Source organism: Pantherophis guttatus, chromosome 8, assembly GCF_059756535.1.
Source record: "Pantherophis guttatus breed Tessera chromosome 8, ASM5975653v1, whole genome shotgun sequence".
NCBI classification, from domain to species: Eukaryota; Metazoa; Chordata; class Lepidosauria; order Squamata; family Colubridae; genus Pantherophis; species Pantherophis guttatus.
In genome coordinates, this window is record NC_142070.1 from 580663 (window position 1) to 594960 (window position 14298).

The 14298-nt window shown below is 53.3% G+C and overlaps 2 protein-coding genes across 11 annotated transcripts in view; one reads left to right on the plus strand and one right to left on the minus strand.

The window, feature by feature from the left end:
- Nucleotides 1-360: 360 nt before the first annotated feature.
- Nucleotides 361-6680, minus strand: SPR (sepiapterin reductase). The gene is made up of 3 exons (XM_060682347.2): nucleotides 5222-6680; nucleotides 3778-4068; nucleotides 361-3686 (listed from the first exon to the last, which is right to left on the minus strand). Exons 1-3 carry the CDS (start codon nucleotides 5529-5531, stop codon nucleotides 3496-3498), a joined length of 792 nt encoding a protein of 263 aa, XP_060538330.2. The 5' UTR covers nucleotides 5532-6680; the 3' UTR covers nucleotides 361-3495.
- Nucleotides 6681-8814: 2134 nt separating this feature from the next.
- Nucleotides 8815-14298, plus strand: part of EXOC6B (exocyst complex component 6B) — a 152329-nt gene continuing 146845 nt past the window's right edge. For all 10 annotated transcript variants that reach the window (XM_060682315.2, XM_060682317.2, XM_060682316.2 and 7 more), the window contains exon 1: nucleotides 8815-9029. In XM_060682315.2, coding sequence (XP_060538298.2) covers nucleotides 8932-9029 — 98 coding nt within the window. In that variant the 5' untranslated portion in view covers nucleotides 8815-8931. The remainder of the gene's footprint in view (nucleotides 9030-14298) is intronic.

The window sequence follows — 14298 nt, forward strand, 5'->3', positions numbered from 1 at the left end:
AGCACAACATCCAAAAGACCCAAAGCCCAGTTTTTTGAGCATGCTAGACTCATGTTTGTTTGTTTGTTTGTTACAACTTTTCTTGCCACTGTTGATAAGTGAATCACTGAAGTTGTTAAATCTATATATATAAAAGCGAAAACCACCCATGCCATAATCACGAAATCTCCAGAACCGTAAAGTCTACAAACTTGAAATTTGCCACGTATGTTCCTCTTGGTTTCTAGGTACTCACTAAGAAAGGATTTTTTGAAATGACCATCACAGCATTAGTATTTCCTATATTATTATTGACACGCTCTGATGCTAAGGAGGTTTACTCTCCCTCCCCACCAAATGCAAAACACAAGCAGAGGAGAGGACTTTCAGTTTGTTTTATTTTCACAGCAGCAAGCAGCTTTACTACAGAACAGTTGAGCTAAGCCACGGCCAGGCTCCTTCCTGTCTCCTTCTTGCTCACACAGCAAATACTGTTTCACTTTCCAAACATGCTAACTCCTGATGCTAAGAAGTTCTAGTCCCTCTCACCACCTGAAAAGAAATCTGTTCCAAATGCAAAACAAAAGCAGAGGAGAGGCATTTCAGTTTCAGTTTTACTTTCACAGCAGCAGCAGGGGATAGGATAGGGGAGGCTTCTGTGGGGCAAGGCTGAGGGAGAGAAGAGGAGAGGCCGATCGTAACTACTCATTAATGTTCAAGCTGTTGATTTATCAAGCCCGATCGCATAGTTTCGTAGCGGAGCATGGGTATTCAGCTAGTTAGTGATATGATTGTTAAGTGAATCTGGCCTCCCCATTCACTTTGCCTATCAGAAGGCTGCAAAAGGAGATCCCGATTCTGGGTCACTGCAGCTGTGAGTCAGTTGTCAAGTATCTGAATTCCAATCACGTGCCCATGGGCATGCTGCAACGGTCGTTAAGTGTGACAAAGGGGCATAAGTCACTTTTTTCAGTGCCGTTGTATCTTTGAACTGTCACTAAATGAACTGTTGTAAGTTGTGGACCACCTGTACAGTATCACATTGACATAGCAGGTATTGCAGGTGTTTTATTATTAAGCTGCTCTAATTTGAGCTCTAAATGACCTACATAGACCTATGAGGATCATTTCTGGTATTTGAAATACAAGCCAACCTGCAGTTTATCTTTTGCCTCAGAACGGGGCTGCCTTCATCGCTTTCACTGTTGCTGGCGATTAGAGGGGTTTGTATATGCGTGTTTGCAGAAATAATTTATTTAACCTTCAGAAAAGGGGGGAAAAAGGGCAGGTTATGACTTTAAATGTGTTTTCTTCTTCTTGCGTTAAGGGATTTTAAAACGCAACAAAAATAAAAGTGTTCAGAAATGCTCCGAGTAGGGTTCTTTCCTTCCTTCAAAAACATCAGTTTTCGATTCAACAATCAAAGTTCAGGGTTACATGTGATCAATGCAATCAAGTGGAAGGCTACATAAATGATTAACTTTAGGGATCAGGCAACATCTGGCAGAGTTTGTGGGTTGGATGGTTTCATTCATTGAAGCTACTGGTAAGCTTCCACTGTGAGTTATACACACTTTTAACTCTTAATGTTATATCCTTAACGTTACAGCTTGACGTGATGATGATGCTATCTTGATGTTGTATCTGGAACGTGTATCCATCCTGTCCTGTGACTAAGTAGGGCAGATGGGTGGAATCTAACCACCAGATTGTAAGAACACAAGCGAGCGGTCAGACTTGGAGACCCAAACTCACCGGTAGCCTCACATTGCAATGAACAAGGACCTGCATTCAACTTCGCAGCTACTAAAGATGGTTGGCCGAGCAGCTACAAAAACAGCCAGGCAAGTGACTGAGGCCTGGGAAAGGAGCCTCTTGTCAGTCAACAGGACTGCTGATTTACCACCAGCTTTATCAGATACTTAGGAGGCGGGGGCTTGGCAGCACCAGCAAATGACAGCTAATGGCTTAATAACTGGCCATCTACATCCCAATCAACCAATAAAACAGCCACGCCCAACCAGGCACCCTATAAAGGCTAGACATAGAATAGCCCAAAGGACACACTCTGTGAGCAGAGACCAGTTCCCTGAGGATGGGCTCCACCATGAGTCTGAAAGCATGAAAGTTGGATCCTGCAACATTATCCTGGGACACACATAGATTTGCCTTCAAGCCCAAAGGAAGTCTGGAACGGAATAGGATCTCCTGCCACAGGCAGGGGGTTAGACTAGAGGACCTCCAAGGTCCCTTCCAACCCTATTATTCTTCCTCCAGGGACCTGCAAAGAGGCCCCAAAAGGGACTGGCCGGAGGGGGCTGAAGGAAGGTGCGTGGCCCACAGCCAGCTCCAATCTCCAGCAAGGTTGACCCCGACTCACAGCAGACCAGACTGCAAAAGTCTGTGAGAGGGCCTAGCAAAGGAACCCCCGTGAGCTCCCGGCCACCCGGGGAGGGGTGGGGTAGACCCTCCTGCTTGGGCGTGCATCCCCAGGGGGAACTTTAAAGCCACCCCGAAGGTGAAACAAGGATCTATGCAGAATATGGAATAACTACCTATGGAGATTCTCAGTCATTCAGGTCAGGGGTGGGTTCTACCTACCTTTACTACTGGTTTGCAACGGGGCCGCGCTTGCGTGCTTGCACAGAAGCGTTCTGATGACGTTGGGGTCGGTGGGCGGAGCCTTCCGCCGGTTTTACTACCAGTTCTATAGAACCGGGGCAACCCACCATTGATCCAGGCCATGGTTGTCCCAAAGGGGCTTTTCCAAGAGGCAACTGGATTTCCGCTCAGAGCTGAAGAAGCTTCTTGGACGAGAAGCAAAACGTCTTCACAGAAACACAAGAAAGTCCAGTTGCCTCTTGAAAAAGCCCCTTTGGGACAATATAGAATAACAGAGTTGGAAGGGACCTTGGAGATCTTCTAGTCCAACCCCCCGCTTGAGCAGGAAACTCTACCTACTGTATAACGTTCCAGTCTTCCTGGAGAAGTTCGTTCTGTTAGGGCACCAAAGATGGCAGCTGCTCAGCCAGCACAAGCAGGGCCAATGCCAGGGGCTCCTCTCTGCCACCAAGCGGAAGTCCATTGTCCAGCACAGAGGGGGGAGAACTGGCGGATGCAGGGCAGAACCTCTCCTAATTCACCAGAGAGTCTCCTCAGCTGTGGGGCTGTGCAGCTCTTCCTTCCTGGGGAACCACCGGTCTCAGCCTGGTCCCTGGCAAACCTTAACGCCAAGCCGGTCACTCCCTCCCCACTTAGCCCCACCGTCCACCCTGGGAAGAGCAACAATTTCCGCACATAATGCAAAGGTAGCTTAGAGTAATTTTTGGCTTTTTTGGGGCACAGTTACAGTTCAGAATTTTGCAAAATGCTTCTACAACAGCCTCAGATACAAAACTTCCAAACAGAGGTTATTTACTGCAGCATGCATGAAAAAAAGAGCCGAGAGAGAATAATTTCTGCTCTTTTAAGGAAGGAAGCCGTGCCTTAGAGAAGGACCCTCCAACGGAGAGCTGCTCAGGTGTCATAGAAGTCCACGTGGGCACCGGATTCAAAGGTGTTTGCCACCAGGAGGTCCAGCAACTTGTGGGCGGAGACGTCGCAGTCTATCAGCTCCCCGGATTCCTTCAGGTGAAGGAAGGCCTGCCTCAGCTCCGGGTCTGCCGAGAGGCTGCGGGCCTCTTCCTGCATGGAGGTGTCCAGGGGGCCTGCGAAGAAAGAAGGCGGGGCAGAAAAGGGCCGCCAATCACGGGGACTCCCGGCAGAGCCAGAGGGTCCGCAGGGCCCCCTGGGACTCACCTGGGGCGTAGTTCAGCACCCGCACGTCCGGCTCTTCGGCCGCTAAGACCTGGAACATCATGTCCCGAGCCGCCTTCCCCGTGCAGTAGAGGGTCCAGCTCTTGAAGGGCTTCAGGGCGCAGAGGGAGGAGATGTTGACCACCAGGCGGCTGAAGCCCGGCTGGGCAGGAAAGGCCTTCAGGACGGAGGCGGTCAAGCAGAGGGCAGAGGTCACGTTGAGGTTTAAGTAGCTGTTGACGTTGCCTGGCTCGGAGAAGTCCGAGAAGGTCTTGGAGACGTCGCCCAGAGATGCTGGAAGGGAAAGGGGCCCCGCTCACCTCCAGCTTCTGGCCAATCAAGCACCAATGAAAATATGGCCCACAGAACCCCAGCAGAGGGCCCGATTCTGACTGTGGGCCGTTGTTGTGATGAAAGCTTTGGAGCTGTTTTGCTGACCTTCATCAAATTAACGCCTCCAATACTTGCTGAGCCAAGCCAGACCCATAAGAGGGGGTCTTGGAGGGGGTGGGGAGCATCTCGCCTTCCCCCAGATATGCCTAACCCTCCTGGGCAGCCCAGCTGCAGCCAAACTCCTCCGAATCCAGGTAACAAGGTTGTCACAAGCTGAGGCTCATCATGAGCCACGACATCTGGAGCCGGCTCCACTCCAAGGACGGGGGTGGGAAGCCCGTGGCCCACTGGTGGGAGCAGGCAGCACCTGCCTAATTACAGAGCTGGGAAGGAGGGAGGACCACTGCCTTATCCCGCTGTGGGGTAGTGGGGAAAGTGCGGGCCTAGAAACCAGGAGACGGGGAGTTCTAGTCTTAGGCACGAAAGCCAGTCCTTCTTTCTCAGCCGCCCAGAGGGTTGGGTGGGGGAAAGAGGCGGCGCAGAGGGGAGGAAAAGAATCCTAACTGTCACCACTTTCATCATCCTGGCCTCTAACTTCTCACGCAGACCCCACCCCAGCAAGCCAGGCTGCTGCCAGGGGAGACGTTGAGTGGGGGACCAGACCCTTCTCCCCAAGAGGCCCTCACCTTCGCAGGAAGGCCTCCACTGGGCTTGCTGGGCCAGAAGGGGAGGGAGCTTCCCTTCCTTCCCACTGCCTTGCCCCCACCCTTCCTGGGGCAGATGCTGCACCTTGCACCCCCTTCCTCTCCCCACCCTGAAAGCTGCCCCCCCAACACACTCCAGCCCCAGAGGGCCAAAGCCCCCCGGCCCCCCCTCTGCCTGGCTCTCTGTGCTTCTGAGAAGAGGGGCTCCCCAGAACTGCGATCTTCCCCAGGGGCCACCCGGCGAGGATTATGGGCTGTCCTGGCTGGCGGCGGGGGGAGGGGAGCCTGGACTGAGTGCCTTGCGCCCAACTCCATTGTCGAAGGGAAGCCCCTCCCCTCCCCCCCTTTGCTTCGGGGCCCAAAGTCGCCCGCGACCCCCCCCCGATGGCCGAGCGGCGCCCGCCTCTCACCGGCGTTGTTGATGAGCAGGAGGCGCTGGGGGTCTCCGGCCCCTCGCAGCGCCCGCCCCGCCTCGGCCACGCGCCGCAGCCCCTGCTCGGAGCCCAGGTCGGCCGGCAGCGCCCGCACCAGCAGCCCCGGCCAGGCGGCGCGCAGCTCGCCCTCCAGCCGGCCCAGCGGCCCCGCCGAGCGCGCCACCAGCAGCAGCGCCGAGCCGGGCGGCAGGCGGGCGGCCAGCAGGCGGGCCAGGCTCCGGCCGAGCCCCCGCGACGCCCCCGTCACGATGCACGCCGTCCGGCCCCAGCCGCGCCCCGGCTCCATCGGCTCCCGAGCGCCGCTGCCCCGGCTCCAGCTGCCCCGGCGGAGGGCGCGCCCAGGAAGCCGGGAACGGCAGCAGCGTCGGAGGAGGCGGAGAGAAGCTGGAGCGGGGCTTGGACTACCAGCAGACTCCAAGGTCCCGTCCGGCTCTTCGGCTGCTTCTGCTCGGCGTCCCCTTGACTTGTGCGGGCTGCTCCCGAGGAAGGGGGAAGCGGGGAATCGACCCAATGGCAGGCCAAGGATCCCTGGGCATCTGCTTTGGGGGAGACGCGGCTCTTCTGAGGGATGAAGGGCGGAGATTGGGAATCCAGAGGTGGCCTTTGGGCCTTCGGTGAGAAGGCTTTTGCCCAATCAAGGCAGGCCAGATGTGCCAATGAGAAAGCCCATCAGGCCACTTCTGTGCCCCTGGCTTTTCGCCAGTACAGCTGCTGGGATCCGGCTGCCTGGATGGTGCGGAAGGATCCCTATGACAGGCTGTCATTCAGTGGCAGTTTAATCTGCGCTGCCTTCTGGCCGCTTTCCAACACCCCTGCGGAGAGCTGGCTACCATTTTGGATGCCCCAAAGGGCTGTGAAAGTGGCAGCCAGTTTCCCCCCCTCCCCCGGCCTCTTCCTGGCTCAATGTGAAGGACATAATCCGAAGAAGGACAAACGGTGCACCCATGCCCTGATTTGGCTGGGTGGATACTATACTGAACAAGAACTACATTCATTAGCCAAACAGATTTTAATTCAGCATATCATGCAAGGCAAATTTTTGTTTATCTCATGATTATGTTACAGAGGCTCAGAAAAGTGATTGACTGTGCTGAAATTCTGCTGTTTCCACCGGAGCTGAGAATTGGGGTTCGGGTCCTTCCTAATGGAAGAAACAGGCTTTTGCTCTGAGGGTGCTTCCTCTTTTGTCTCTGATCCTTGTGTGTTTCATGCAAACTGGCGCCTCTTTGCATCAGTGTGACTTTCACGTACCGTAGGAACAGGTCCTCCTGGGATCAGCTTAGAGCCTGATCTTTTTTTGGTGATATTTCAGCCTGAGGTTCTTCCAAGATGCTGCCTGCAGTCTGAGTGGCTCTCCACTTCTACAGACTCTGCTCACTTGTTTTCTATGTAAATTCAAGGATGTTTTGGTTCTTTTCTTTAATAAAGTTTGATTCTAGTTCTCTCTTGTGAGATTGGTCTGTCTGCTCAGAAGAAAGAATAGGAACAAGGACTGATGTACTTAGTCATATGCCTCGGTGCTCTAGGGCCACACATACCAAAAGTTTGCTTCCTTTTTTATCACTCGTTTTCCTTGCCGTTGAGGTCTGCGACCCATCTCTTTCATACACTAGTGTTAGGGGTAGATAGTCAGTCAGTAAATGAATCGCCTGGAAGATAGGTGGCGGTGGCAGTAACTGCCAAGGCACCCACCAAGGCATGATGCAAAGACTTCCAGCTTTCGGTACTCTATTTACCAAAGGCAGACTAAGGAATAAGCCCTTGAAAAACATTTTGCAATTATTCCTCCTTCATGATGATGATATTTAATTTATTGCCACACACGCTTCTCCCCCAGGGATTAATATCTCAGTAGCTCCAATGACCCTGAATGAGCTGTGAGAGCATGGAGTCATTCTTGCCAGGATGGGCAAAACGGGTGGGCAAGCAAAGAGTAACCTGCAGTGGGGCTGAGGGCCAGGAAAGCCAACCCACCCAGAAGAAACTGCAAAATCAGGCAGCCATCAGAAGCCCCTGCAGTACTGTTGCCAAGGAAACTGTGGGTGGCAACACAGAGAGAGCTTCAGGTGAGAGACAAGGAGGAACCTGCTGATTATGAAGTGTCAGCCTGTGAAACAGGCTCCTATGTGAGGTGATGAGCCCTTCCATGCTGGAAATCTTCAGAACCCGCCAGTCATTGCGGATTCAGTTTGAAAAAGAAACACATCGACGAAAAGAACTGTGTCTATTGCAAGGATTGTTGAGTTCACAAGAAGATCCCAAACAAAAGAAAAGCCATGATTTTTATAGAAGTTGAAGGGTACAAGGCAGGAAATCCTCGATTGGATGGCCAGTTTGGGGAAGTCGGAAAGGTCCTGGCCAGGCCAAAGGGATGGTAGTCTGTCTTTGAGTTACATCCACTCATTCCAATGTTCAAGGTTACAACAGTGCTGAACAAGCAGGACTTGCGGCCAGTCCTTGAAATCGCAGCCATAGTGACACCCTGTGGGGTCCTAGGAGGCCCATTTGCAACCTTCCCTGCCAGCTTCTCGCAACAGGCATTGGGGAAGCCAGCAGAAGATTGCAAGTTGCTCCTGTGAGTAGCTTCCACTCTTGCCATCTTTTCAGCTGGCTGTATTCGGAGGCACCCATTAGCCTGCCTGCATGCTCGAGACTCTGTTCCTCCCCGTGTCGTGGCCACGTGAGGTCATCGCTCAACGACTGTGTGGTCCTGGGGTTGCAATGGCAACAGGACCTGTGGGATGCCCTTCAGGTGCTTTATGCAAGTCCCACCTCCTGAGGCTGCTAAGGTTGCTCCTGCGGCTCATGCAGTGGAGCCGGGGCTGAACTCCAGGGCTCTTCCATCTCCTCTGCTGGAAAGACCTCAGGTCAGAAGGCCCTCTTCTGCCTTGCAGAGAGACAGCAACATGAATACAAGGAGTGGATCTACTCCGTACTTAAATTTACACTGAAAAGCTACGGGATAGGAAGAAAACCACAATTTTCAGAGAGAAAAAAAATATCCAGCTGGATGTCAGGAAGGTGCTCTAGGCCAGGGCTCTCCAACCTTGGCCACTGTAAGACTACTGGACTCCAACTCCCATGTTCCCTTGCTGGCTGAGGAATTCTGGGAGTTGCAGTTGACAAGTCTTAAAAGTGGCCAAGGTGGGACAGCTTTGATCCAGATCAGAGGCCTTCGAACTTGGCCGCTTTAAGACTTGAGGGCTTCAACTCCCAGAATTCTCCAGCCAGCATAGTTGACTGCATAGAGAATTCTGGGAGTTGAAGTCCACGAGTCTTACAGCGGCCAGGTTCGAAGGCCTCTGACCTAGAGAGTCCGAGAAAGCCTTGGATTAGGAGAAGGGGGGGGGAGGTAGGACAGAGACGTGGCAGGGGGTGGACTGGATGACCTCTTGAGGATCTTCCCTATGTAATACCTCCATCGGGAAAGGGAGGGGGGTTCTAAGAGGTCATGCACTCCAGCCTCAGGGCAGAGGATTTCCCCCTTCCCGCCCGCGGAGAAAGCCGGGTAGGGGTCCGGGGGCGGAACGGCCGCGCGGCGGAACGGCCGGGCGCCTGGGCGCGTTTCCGGGGGAGGAGAGAGGGCGCGGGGCGTGCGTGCGTGCGTGCGTGCGGGGCGGGGCGCGGCGTGGGCGTGGCCGGGCGGCGTTGCCATTGCGACGGCGAGGAGCTGGGCGCGGCCCGCCATGGCGGAGCCGGAGAGCCTGGAGACGGCGGCCGAGCACGAGCGGATCCTGCGCGAGGTCGACAGCACCGACACGGCCTGCCTCGGGCCCACCCTCAGGTGCCGCCCCTGCGGAACTCCCCGCCTCGGGAGCCGCCCCTCCCCCCGCCGGGCAAAGGCTCCGCGCAGCGACCCCGCTCTCTCCCCGGCCCCAGGGAGGCGGAGGAGGAGGAGGAGCCCCTGCCTGGAAGGGCCCGGCCGGGACCCCCGCAGGACCGGCTCTTCTCCTGGGCGCGGGCCCCCTCCCCCCCTCGGCTGCCATGTTGACTTTTCTGCCCGCCCCTCCCTCCGTCCCTCCGTCCCCGCCTGGTTCCTGCTGCTGCCTTTGGCCGGGGAGGGCGACCCCCCTTCTGGCTCCTCCCCTGCTCTGCTTCATTGGCTTTCTCCTCATTCCTCCCTGGGAGCCCCCACCCCGGGGTCCTTGAGGACGGTCCTCCTGCTTGAGCAGGGGCTGGACTAGAAGACCTCGGAGGGCCCCTCCAGCTCTATTCTGAATCTGATTCTGATTCCTCCTCCTTCTCCGGGCTGCCCCCCCTCGCCCCCCCTTGGCCATCAGAGGATGGGGGCGGAGCAGCTCCTGTTTTGGGGAGCCCTGGCAGTGGCTGGGGGTCACTTGGGAGGGGAGGGGGCTATGGGGAGGGTTGGGGTCCAGCGAGAGAGATGCCCACTTCTGCTTTTCTGGCGCGGCCTCTGCTTTCCTTTGCTCAGCCGGGGCCTCAGGGTTGGTGCCCCTTCCCCTCTCTGCTGACCTCTGGGTTTGGGAAGGCACCTGGGTTGGCCGGAGAACGGGGCAGGGCAGCCTCTGGACAACCAGTCAGTGCACGTCTTTCCCTCGGATCTTAAATATAAGGTTCAGCCTCTGCTTCCCCTCAGGCTGCAAGATGGAAAGGATCCTGCTAGCCTACAGTTATGAATCATAACTTTAATTTTATCCATTTGCGTGGCTCATCGCTCTGTTTTTCTGCTTCGTGTAACGTCCCTCAGTGAGCGCTTCCTGGCTGCGATGAGAATTTCCCCCCTCCCTTTCCCTGAATTTAAACAGTATAATGTTCCCTCTGGCCTACAGGGATGTGTGCGGTACGCTGTTTCTAGATGGAAAAAATGGTATTTAGTTTGGAGTGGGTGTCTGTATCTGTTGGGCACAGCAGAACGAGGGATTAGATTGGAAGAGAAGGATCTCAGGATGTCTCCCACTTCATTCAGAGTTAGATTTCCTGCTGGGAAGGAAATGCAGTGACAGAACCGGACCTTTCTTTGCCTTTTTTGATAGACCCTCTGATCTTCTACCTCTCGTGGATTACAGGCAACCCCCAGGTTAAGAAAGGGACCATTCCTAAATTTCTCCTTAACTCAGATTTTTATGCCAGGCGGAATTTGTACTTATGAACAGCCTGCGTGTTACTAAAAACGGCAGATGGCAGACTCCTTCCTTTCACGAACAGATGGAAACAGCCTGTATATTAAGTGCCTATGGAGATTCTCAGCCATCCAGGTCGTGGCTGCCCCAAAGGTGCTTTTCAAGAGGCAACTGGGCTTTATTATTTTTTGTTTGAAGACGTTTCTCTTCTCATCCAAGAAGCTTCTTCAGCTCTGACATTCCCCACCATCCCGTCAGAGCTAAAAAAGCTTCTTGGATGAGAAGCGAAACGTCTTCAAAGAAAAAACAAGAAAGCCCAGTTGCCCCTTGAAAAAGCACCTTTAGGCCAGCCTGTATGTTAAAAAGGTGCTGCTTTGGTGGTTTAAGAAAACTGTGTGTGCCTTTAGTAGTTCATTGGTTCGAGGAAAAAGAATGCCATCACGCATTAATACAGCAATATGCAGCCTGTTCCTATGAGTTGTCCATAAATTGGACATTCTTAACCCGGAGGCTGACTGTAATCAGGATGGTTCCTTTTAGATCTGGAAGATTTCTGGAAGATTCATATGCTGTGCAGCATATGAATAGACAAGGCCTGAATGAGCCTGAGAGTCCAAATCCCCACAAAGGGGTCAACATACAGATAAGAGCTCTTAAATTGAGGCTACCTGTACCTGAAGAGTCCCAATATAGGATTACACTGGTTCTATAGTGCCCCCTAGTGGCCAGTGCCAAATACAAGAACGTGTGAAAAAGCTACAACTCCCGCTCTCCTAAGTGCCCCCTTCAGGGCTCTGGATTGGGGGGGGGGTGTGTCTCCAAACTTGGCAACTTTAAGACTTGTGGACTTCAACTCCCAGAATTCCTCAGCCGGCAGAGCTCCGTAGATAGTGCCATGCACAAAACGTAACAAACAATGAAACCACCTGGGTAACTGAGTGAAATACTGTACTGGATAGTGAGTACACAACTTGGTATAAGGCCAGGCTTCGTCCGTATTCCCTTTTTTCACAAACTATTTTCATTCATGGCCATCATTTATTACTTGAACCCTGTGCCGGGAGAGCTGCTTCAATCCGGGCTTCATCAGTCAATCCATCAGTGGTTTTATAATGGGCAGACCCCATTAGGGGGGTGGGTAAGAGGAGCCCAGCCCCCTGCTCTTGTGCCTCTGCTTGAAACTGACAAGACCTTAAGCGATTATACCTGAAGGCTTTTGCCTCCCAAGTGGCCCTGGCCCATTTCTGGTACACATAGTCCTTGACTTATGACCACAATGGAGCCCACAATTTCTGTTAAGTGAGTTAAGTGAGTTTTGCCCCATTTTATGACCTTTCTTGCCACAGCTGTTAACTGAATCACTGCAATTGTTAAATTATTAACATGGTTATAAAGTGAAACTGGCTTCCCCATTAACTTTGCTGGTCAGACGGTCGCAAAAAGTGATTCCGTGACCCATGTTGCAGCCGTCATAAATATGAGTCAGCTGCTAAGCATGTGAATTTTAATCACGTGACCCTGGGGAATGCTGCAATGGTCATAAGTGTGAAAAACCATCAGTCACTTCTTTGAGTGCTATTGTAACTGATCACTAAACGAACTGTCGTAAGTCAAGGACTGCCTGTACCTAATCAAAACCCAAACCCATAAAACTGATAACCCAAAAGCAGAAGTACCTGCAGCCCTTCTTGCCCTGCTTCCAGATGGGCAAGTTTGAAGGAGAAGGGTGGACTTCCTTTTGATTTTAAGGCTGCCAGTTTCAGTTCATGCTGGGCATGACTGGTGTTTGTTTTTCCAAGGGGCACCTGCAGGAAACCCTGCTTTCCTGAAGAACGATGCTGCAAAGGGAGCGGGCATTTGCGTGGCTTACTTGTTCCACATTTTCTCCTCTGCTGGCACACCAATGCCTCTTCAGAGCGGTTGCGGGAAGGAGATCAATCAGTGGCTTCTCTGAGAACAGTCAGCCTGCTTTTTTTCAGGTCTACTGAAGAGCTTCTTAATAGCAAAAGGGGCCCTAAGGGACCAGGCTACCCGTGCAGCTCTATCCGAGTCGGCTTAATGCAAGTCCGTAGGTCAGGCAGTCTGACCTTGGCAGATGGAAGACTTGGGGACTTCAACTCCCAGAATTCATGGTTGGCTGGCTGGGGAGTCCACAGGTCTTCAAGTGGCCAAGGCTGGACACCTCTGGTGTTCTAGGTTGACCAGAAAATACATACTCTTAGTAAGCTTTGCTTGTCCCTATAATTTGTCTAAAGAAGATGAAATCTTCATTAATATCTCATTTGTATCAATAAACTTTATGCAAGTTACAGGCCGTCCTTGACTTGCAGCCAAGTGGGGACCAGAATTTCCGTTGTTAAGTGAGTGGTGCCCAGTTTTGCGGCCATTTGTTAAGCAATTCACTGCAGTTAAATGAATCCCACAGTTGTTAAGCAAATCCGTCTTCCCCTGTTGACTTTGCGTATGGGAAGGTGCCGGGAAGATGGCGAGTGAAATTCATGGGAGCTGGGGACGCTGTCCTCCTCCTAAATAAAGGCCAGTTGCCAAGTGTGTAGTTGGATCAGGTGACCATGGGGACGCGGTGATGGTTGTAAGTCACTTTTTTCACTGCTGTGGTAACATCAAACAGTCACTAAACAAATGGTTGTAAGTCGAGAACTCCCTATATTAGCCAAGAACTGTTCTTCCAGGACAGCCAATTGTTTGCATTTTATCCTTGCCAAGTAGTTGCTCCTTGAAGTCCCCCGCTGTCGTTCATTGGGCTGCCAAGGGTGGGAATCTCCACCTGGGAGGGAAGGCTGGCCCTCCCTCTGCGGCTGTGTGTGCAGCTGCTCCTCGCATCCACTCTGCATTTTAGGAAAGGGACGGACAAACTGGGCGGTGGCCGAGGAATCCAGATGAGGCGGAGGCTGGAAGGAAGAAGCTACGAGGATGGGTTGGAGGCGTTGGGTGCCTTTAGCAGGATGAAGGGCTGCCAGGGAGATGACACGGCAGGGCTGACTCGGAGGCAGGCGGAAGGTCAAGGGCTTCAGTGAGAGGGAAGTCGCTTTTGGTGGGTGTCGTTCCTAATGGCAAGAGCGGCTTCTCTGGTGCTCCTTAAACAGAGGCAGGCTGGTCTTCTGTTGGGGAGCCACTGGGCAGGGGGTTGGGCTAGGTCCGTGATGGCGAACCTATGGCACGCGTGCCACAGGTGGCAGGCAGAGCCATATCTGTGGGCAGACGAGCGTTGCCCTAGCTCAGCTCCAGCACGCATTCGCACACCGGCCAGCTGGTTTTTGGGCCTTCCGGGCCCACCAGAAGTCAGGAAATGGGCTGTTTCTGGCCTCCGGGGGTGGGGGGTGGGGAAGGCCCTTTTCGCCCTCCCCAGGCTTTAAGAAAACCTCTGGAGCCTGGGGTGGGAGAAAAGCGAGCCTACGGGGGCCACCGTGCCATTGCGTGCCAAAAGCAGGGGGAGTGTGTGTGTGTGGGGTCACATGTGCGTGTGTGTGGGGGGGCGAGGCACATTGAATTACGGGTGAGGGCCCGTGCGTGTGCGACCCCCCCACACTCCCCCTGCTTTTGGCACACGACAGCAAAACGCCATCACTGGACTAGGTGATCTTCAAGGTACCTTCCGACCTGTGACTTAAAACTGTATTTAACTACCTTCCCTTTTGCTTCTTACATTCATTATATTTTCTAATTTCTTTAAAAAAAGTAAAAACCTTTTCGGATAGCTCTTTATGACTTGTTGGTTCAATTAAGGATTCCTTAAGGGAGGCTCAGGAAAGAGGCTGGGAGCTCTGGATTGGGAGGAGGCAAAGGTAGCCTGATCGGTGGGTATTTGGCTCAGCCTGGAGAAGGGAGGAGGCCAGAGAGGCAGAGGCAGGCGTGGTGGGTGGAAGTGGTGTGAGGGAGAAGAGGAATGGCAGATGGGCAGGCTGTCCCTCCTCCTGTCCCCCAGCGCTTCCCTGGGTCTTAGTGTCCAGACCA